The sequence below is a fragment of the Micrasema longulum genome, unplaced genomic scaffold, assembly GCF_059751315.1.
Source record: "Micrasema longulum isolate JH-2025_06_02 unplaced genomic scaffold, ASM5975131v1 h1tg001384l, whole genome shotgun sequence".
Taxonomy (NCBI): Eukaryota; Metazoa; Arthropoda; class Insecta; order Trichoptera; family Brachycentridae; genus Micrasema; species Micrasema longulum.
The window spans coordinates 110,855-119,361 of record NW_028278570.1 but is presented as its reverse complement, the minus strand read 5'-3'; the positions used below and the strand labels follow the sequence as shown (position 1 = coordinate 119,361).

The following is an 8,507-nucleotide window of genomic DNA, read 5'->3' as shown; positions in this document are numbered from 1 at the left end:
CTTGTTTTTATTTAATAATATACACATTTCTTTTTAAAAATGAAACCATTTATTTAATCTAATATCTGCCATACACATAAGTTTCATGTTACTATAAATAATTATGTATTCAATTTATAAATCTGTCAACATAATGTTGAAAATGCCAATAGAACATGCGTACCTAAAACACATCCGCATACTTAATATAAACAATTATAAAAGAAAATAACATTTTATAGATTCATAAATGCGTTCTTAAACATAGAGAGGCAGTGACAATTTTATACTCGACAAATTAATATGGGCACATTGAGATTATGTATAACGGAACTACAACACCGAGAATCATACTAAATTATATTTGGATCAAATATATTCTATTGTACAAAAATTAATTTAAATTAAATACGAGGCACATTCATTAGAATTGATTCTTATACCCGTTGAATATTATGTATATTGCAAATTGGTCAGTGAACACCGAATATGCTGTAAACTTAACTAATGTGAATTGATTGAAAACTGTCATACATTATCACAAACATGAACATTCCTAAAGTTTAAATTAAATTAATATTATTCTATTCGAGTGACTTAATTGTTAGCATATAATTTTATATTTTATACAAAATATACTTTAGTCGTGAAAAAACGCTGAAGGGTAAAAACATTGTTTTGTAAATGTTGAAATTTTCGTGATTTTAATGTATTTTTCTGTACATTTACAAACGGTTGAAACAATAATCCGCAAATGTTGAATGTGGGACAATATTTACATTCATTTAGAAAATCATGTAATTTTGTAATCAAGGAGGTACTAATAATTTTAAATGCTCCTTATATATCGCTCCCACAATGCAGAATTATGAATGTCGTCCCAATAATGAGATACATATTATGTTACTTAACTATTGTTTTAAACATTATTTATACACAACACAAAGGACTTATCACAAAAATGTATAATATTTTTGAATTATTTCCCAATGAAAATACCACTTGGTGTCAAAAAATAAAAAATGTGTGTTAAATAAAAATAATAATTTGCTTGGCAAGCCTTATAAATACATAAATATATTAAGATTCCGATTCGAGTATAATGTAAGAGTATGTATATATATATAAAATAAAGAGGGAGTATTTTCTCCTTACAAGAAAATATATTTGAAATAAAAATAGATTCTTTCTCTTCAGTGGTTGGCTTAAGAAAAGTGGATATAATATAAGAATTGACAAATATAATCAGGAGAAAATAGTATTGTAAATAATTGTACAGATATTTAATATCTGAATTGACCCTTTCTTCCGCGTTCATTGTGGTAAACTCTTAGTGGTGTATAGTTGCCATTAGATGTGCCATTTCCGTTCAATCCTGAAATAGGAATATTTTATTTAATTACCAACAGCTCAGTTTTATATTTCTAAAACTTAATATCATGTAATAATTAATATGGATACCCATTTTTATAAATTGGAAAAGCGAATTAAAATATTTTTATATATTGAAAAATTATAGGATTCTGGTACATATGATTCGAGGCCTTGTGATATAATTATAAAAGAGAAAAATAAAGAATATTTTTTACATTTGGTTTATAAGGTAGAAATGATATTACACGGTGCATTTGGTTTTATTTTTCACAAGCACGCATTTGTTTGTGAAAATATAAATGAATGTGAAATGTGATAAACATTTTATATAAAAATAGTTCAGTAGAATAAAGGAGCTGAGTCTAGGAGTTTCAAAGTTGGGATGGGATATTGCATCAGAGATGAAAATAATTGAATAAATTTAATAATTTTCATCCGAATAAATCATTCATTTCCATAATCGTGGTCACTCAAGAACTGGCAAAAACTTCATTCATTTAGTACAGTTACTGATTCATTATGGATTTGATTATTTTTAATTGAATGAATTTCGTAATCAAATGTATTAGATTATTTTCATTTGAATACATTTAGTAATTGAATGCGTTCGATCTTTATCATTCGAAAGAGTTTAGTAATCAAATGCATTCGGTTATTTTAATTTGAATGAACTTAGTAATCGAATATATTTGATTATTTTCATTCAAATGAATTTAGTAACTAAATGCATTCAATCATTTTCATTTTAATGAATTTAGTCATCGAATGCATTTGATCATTTTCAGTTGAATGAATTCGATTATTTTCATTCAAATTAATTTAGTAATTTAAATTTAGAATGCATTAGATTATTTTCATTAGAATGAATTATCTGTAATAGTTCTACATTATCTCTGCCTCTAATTACATTTAATGTTATGTCATGCTGGGTGGAGGTTTCCAATTCAGGATTATTAACAAACTTACATTTATGGAACAAAGTATTTTAATCTGGAACCTTTGAAAGTATTTTGCTGATCAGAATACAAAGAATACAACAACAAAAGGTGTCAGGTGTCGTCTCCCCTATTATACGGTAATAAGGTAAACTTTGTCATATATGTGCGCCTCAGACATGCAATATTTAATGTATACAGTTTATTTCCAGTGCATTTGTTAAAGTGCTGTAAAACCAGAATGATTGTTTTCACTTTCAATTTTACCTCTCATTTCAGTTTCCACGGTACTTGCTTTAATATGCATGGAAAAAATAATTGTCATTAATTTATGTGGAATATAATGATAAACCCAGCATTTCACTGGATTTGGAGAAATTTTTTGGACGCTGGGTTTATTATTTTTGACAACCACAAGAAAAATCGATGAATATTATAAACATAAACATATTGTTATATTTTCTTATGGATGTAATTTGATCACTAAAATTCATATTTGTTGTGATGATTATTATGAAGCTTTAGATGAACTAAAGTCCTGGAATGGCGACCCAGAACAGGCAGAAGAAGTATCAGCAGGCCTCAGGTAAGGTCATCATCAGACATAAGACAGGTTGCAGGAGGTGGTCGGATGCAGTTGGCTCAGGATAGGGAGATGTGGAGATTTAAGAGGGAAGCCTATGTTCATCATTGGACAAGGGAGGGCTGATGATGACTGAAGACTAAGAATATAAAGTATCCTGTGCTAATGGACTTTAATTTGAATAGTCAACAAAAAATACATAATTTCTGTCATAGTACCGACATTTATTCAGCTAGATTAACAAAACCTATAGGAAATATTAATTACTGGTTAAACTACAAATTTCAGAAGGAAATGTGTAAAAGTTTGTTACAAAAGAAATATTAGGTTTTTTTTACCTTCGAGGACGATATGCGAAGATAACATACGATCTTTTTACTAACAAATTTAAGCAAGTAGAATTTTCTTTTCAATATAAAAATGTTCAAGCTAGGCCGTATAAATTGTTTGGGTGTTACCTTGCATGGCTGTTGCGTTGGGTGGTCCCGTGGTGGAAGCTCTACACCAGGGAGCTAGGAGGAGATGGTAAAGTGCCAAGTACACTATGCCCAGGACACACGCAGAGATGGCCATGGCCTCATAGATGGACTGCAGGTGCATTATTAAAGGACTCTTCTTTACTGCTAGACCAATCAAGGCACCAAAACACCGACCTGTTGATATATCATGTTATTCAGTATGGTAATTTAGTTCCTATAATAATATCAAACACTGCCGTCAGCCAATTTAAACACCTCTTGGATTATTTTCTTAAAATTGTGGGCCTATATGTAAACGGATGTCAAATTGCTGATGTATGGGAAATAGAAAATGACCTCAATTCCTCACTAGGAAGTAAAGAGAACGCTGTGGACCGTTACTATATAAGCAGTAGCACCCTTAGGTACATTCACTTAATTCATTCAGTCCCTTAGTCAGTAACTCTCACGCCCCATTGCCGATTCTGTATATTATTCAACAAGTAATAATACATATCGAAGTATAAAGTCATTTTCATTCTGTCATTGGCATAGAAGTTCACTATATCAACAAACAAAAATCCTAGTATAAAATGAAAGCGTCTGCTCTTTTTCTGAGACTGTTCATAGACTAGTAAGTGTCTTCAGTTTCGCAACTCTTAATTATAAAAAAAACTAATTTAGCAAAAATTTCATATTTCTTTGCAATGAAACTGCGAAAATAACAAAATACAAATTTTAAAAGCTCTCATTGTAATCCTCATTGCAGTGTTGTCAATTTTTTATTAATAATCAAATACACATGGTCAGTACAATTCACCTCATTATAATTTCCCAGTATGACAGTGGAAGAATACAGTGTTAGTTCCATATTGGGAACAAAATAAACAATGACACAAAACTCCAATACATCTAGGAAACATTTTCTTAATCCACGCATGCAGAAACAATATGCACTTCAGCAAACGTTGTTTGCCTACAATCCAATAACAAAAATAACTTATCAGGTTTCTATCTTAACTGGCCTATGCTTGATTTTGTGTAATCTTGCTGCACATTTTTTACATATCTTTAGTATATGTTCTCATAATACATTTTGATGTAAATGTGAAACGTATTAATTACCAAGACAGAAGTGAGCGATAACAGGCAGTGCCTGTCCCGTGCTGGTGAACTTCCTGGGAACCAGGTGCCTGAAGTAGAGGACGGCGGTAACCCACATAAGGCACAGCGTGAACACTTCGAAGGCCTCGCACAGCAGGACCCACCATGGGTCATCCAGGACGGCCATTACTGGAAAAATAGCGTTCAGTTACAAAAAGAAAATATACAAGTGCTTAGTGAGGTGAGATAACAAATCAAGATCCGTAGTACTTTTTCAATATTGTCCAAAGTTTACTCATTTTATTTTGTAAAAAATTTCTAATACATATTTATAATGGACTATGTAATATAATTTACGAGGTTTATCCAGAAAGCAAGTACATGTTCAGAAAAAAAAATTGGCAAAAAAATCTTTAGGCTTTGCACTGTTTGCACTTGCGACACAAGCTTTTGTATTTCCTCTTCAAAAAGGGGGTCGCCCACTCTGTTCTCCATTATTAAACTGTCTCACCCCATTTCCTTATCATTAAATCCCATGTTCTCTGTACATCTCACATATTTGTTGATGAATGTAGACTGGTTTAAGAAAACGAATTACGGAACTCATCTCAGAAGCGACGGGATTTTCAATTTTATAAGTCATTTCAAACAAGCACCACGAAGCGTACACAACAATCATCTACTTAATCGCATCACCTCGGATGTTGACATATTTCTCGACAGCGGGCCTTCCCTTAGGAAAGCACTTTGCAACTTTTAATTTTTCTTTTTACACTTTGTTATATTATTTTAATAACATAACTATCTAATATCATTTGTGATTTATTATTGTATTTAGAATGAATTGGGTTTTCTTTCCGAAATGTTCTAAATATCTGAATAAATAAATGTATGAATAAATGAATCAGCTAACATATAATGGCGTCAACTCCTCAAAAGGTCAGGAATAATTAATTTTTTACAAAAACAAATTTAAAAGATAAGTATATCTAATTTATGCACCACTTGAAAATGCGTCTATGAATGGTATTTTTATTGTGTTCACCTGTATATTTAAGGATGTAGAAAGTAAAAGCAGCAATGAAGACATTGGAGTGTCCACAATAGTCCACCAAACGTTCAGCTTTCAGTAATACTGGAATAGCCAGAAGAGCACCAACTGACATTGTGAGGCTTAGTATCATGTTGTTTCCATACATCTCTTTAACAGCCCTGTAAAAAAAATAAATTAGATACACATTTTGACACATTACATAATATATGTAATCTGCGGTTATATGAAGATTGTGCAGTGGAAATGGCTTTCTTTGAGTGTCTTATGTAATTATATTTATTCACTTACCAAGGCATGTAAGTGTTGAGAGCGCTCCAGAAGATTCCCAGAACAGTCAGGACGAGCATAACCCCGACAATCTCTAGACCGTACCTCCTTACGGTGTTCATGGGAAGGGCGAGGAGTCCAGATTTGGTGTGCCACCACCACTCTGGAGGGGAGAGAGGGATGTCTCTGAAAACAAAATAATAATTATAACTCAAAACAGAATTAAAGAGTGTTATCACTATGGTAGATAATAGAAAAATATGTTTTTTTTTAAATTTTAAATTAATGAGGGTCAATTGAAATACTGTCGAGTGAAAATTTTTTTTTGTACTTATTTGCAATATAAAAATATTTTTAAATTTATAATTTTAAATACCCGCAAAAACGGTTCATTGCATTGGTCACGTTATAAAATGTCATGATTTGGTTAAATATTGTACTTGTTTGTCACTGTTTAAATTTAAATAGAACATTGTCACGAATCTTGACGTCAGAATTGTCAAGGCCAAATTTTGTAAAGACATATTTTTTAACAATTTTAATTTTAAAAATTTGTTTAAAAACATTTCTCCCACAATATCCATATTGATTTTGAAAATACAATTAATTTTTCTAAACCCATTTCACATGTTTTTATCAGTTCGTAGTATTCGTAGTATGTGATATTTTCCATTTCAAAACTGCCACAAAGAAAATTGACATAGTAATAACATGTCATATTATTTAGAAGTAAAAAAATATTTTGATTGCTGTCCTGCACCCTGTCCGACAGCGACACGGTGCAAATAATTTAGTAAAACTTATGTGTTTTTTATGAATAAAGTTGTGTATAAATCAAGACTAAGCGTGTTTTATTGGAAGTACGCCCTCTTCGCCTTCGACTCCGCCGCCTGCCCTTCTTGGAGGATATCACCGCCGACCTAGCCAGAGAAGCCTATCTCATCCGAGATAGCCGGATTACAGCAGCTACAGGGCCACCCCTATCTACAGTTCAACTATACACACGGCGAGGTGTCGTGTATAGTTATGCTTGTTGGAAAAGCCCTTAGCGGTAGCCACCGCTATGCTGAACAACATCGCTCTGGATGTTGATCTGTTTCATGTATCCGAAGAAGTTTTCCAGAGCAGGATTCTCCTACTACTTTGACAAGAGTCTCTTTCATGTATTTTTTATGATGTGTACATCATGAATTTTAGTTTGTTATGTATATGTTATTTTAAAATAAATGAATTGAACTGAATTGAAATAGTAACCCAGTATACAATATTATAATTTATTCAAAATATTATATTGAAGTTAACACGTTCGCGATTTTGCCTGCTATAGCCATTAAAATCGTTTCTCTCATTTAAGAAATGACGGCTGAAGCCTTTAGTCCAAAAGCTATTGGTAGTGAAAGGACGGCTATAGCCTATGTGAAACTAATTTATAAGTAATTATATGGTAGAATATATTGTTTCACAAATAAGGTTACTTCAAACCATCAACTACGGTCCAATCGGAAGTAAGATATTTAAAAAAAGAAGAAAGTTATGATATGTTTTCATATGAGTGGATCCTATGAGAAAGAAGTGTCTGCAAAAGTGTCAGATGTCATCTTATTATTTAAACTTTGTCATACATGTGCACTCTCAGACATTATTTTTTAATGTGTGCAGTTTATTTCCAGTGCCTGTTTTTGTAGAGTGCTATTTTTAAGTTTTCAATATGGTGGGTAAACTCGAAAATGTAGCATCAAGAAAATACTGCACAGAAGTGTATAGTGTTGTTTTTGCTTACTTCGCAAACACCATGATAATAGCGGCTATGATAAACAGAATAACGGCCGACGTTATGGGCACAACATAGGCCGGGGAGGAGTCCTCAAACTGCAGGTTGATGAGCCCCACAAGGGGGGGAATGAGGGCGATTCCGATGGCTCCACACACGAGCTGGTGACCCACGTCTCCGCGCCCTACAGACGTCTCCCGAGTGGCGATCACACAGGCTGTGCACAATAGGCATAGTGCCGCAGTAGTGAAAATATCACCAAGAGATCTGAAAACAGGAAAATACAATAAAAGATAAAAACTGCCAGGCATTTTGAACAAGGAATTGAATGAATGAAATATTAGAACTGAAACTATCTAAATATTTCTGTATTTAATTATTTAGAAATCATATCAATACTATGTAGTCTTTTTACAATAAATATGAACATATAAAAACATTGTTTAGGTACTTAATTTATTAACTAATATAATTAATTATATGCAAAATATTTACAAAAGGCGAATATTTTGATTGCAGTTCAGGTATTTTTTAAATTAAGGTGTATTGTAAATTTCATTTTAAATATTCTATTTGTTTGTTTTAGTTTATGTAACACGAGTCACTGGTGATTTGGATCCATTTTATATCGGTCAAAATTCTTAGTTTATTCTTCTTCTTCTTAGTCGCTGTTCTCATGACTGAGGATCGTGAGCTCTTGTGTCTGCCCTGACAACTCTTCTCCAACTTTTCTTTGACTGCCTCGCACGCAGCAGCCCAAGCATTAAGGTGCCTGCTGCTGTCCTGACTGGATCGGTCCATCGTGTAGGGCATCTACCTCTTCCTCTTTTTCCCTCAATGCCACCGACCACAACCAGTCGCTTCAGACTATCCTCATTACCGCGCGCAACGTATCCAGAGAATTGGAGAATGCGTCTTAGGCAAGTATTAATACTGGTTAACCGTCAAGGTTTAACTTCTGACAGATGGACTCGTTGGTACG

The 8,507-nt window shown here is 32.7% G+C and overlaps 1 protein-coding gene across 1 annotated transcript in view; it reads right to left on the bottom strand.

The window, feature by feature from the left end:
• Positions 1–26: 26 nt before the first annotated feature.
• The window catches only part of SP1173 (major facilitator superfamily domain-containing protein SP1173), a 116,326-nt gene continuing 107,845 nt past the window's right edge, over positions 27–8,507 (bottom strand). Inside the window, exons 10-15 of the mRNA XM_088235508.1 lie at positions 7,535–7,792; positions 5,776–5,940; positions 5,479–5,645; positions 4,455–4,622; positions 3,330–3,524; positions 27–1,354 (exon numbers count right to left, since the gene is read on the bottom strand). Coding sequence (XP_088091634.1) covers positions 1,263–1,354; positions 3,330–3,524; positions 4,455–4,622; positions 5,479–5,645; positions 5,776–5,940; positions 7,535–7,792 — 1,045 coding nt within the window. The 3' untranslated portion in view covers positions 27–1,262. The remainder of the gene's footprint in view (positions 1,355–3,329; positions 3,525–4,454; positions 4,623–5,478; positions 5,646–5,775; positions 5,941–7,534; positions 7,793–8,507) is intronic.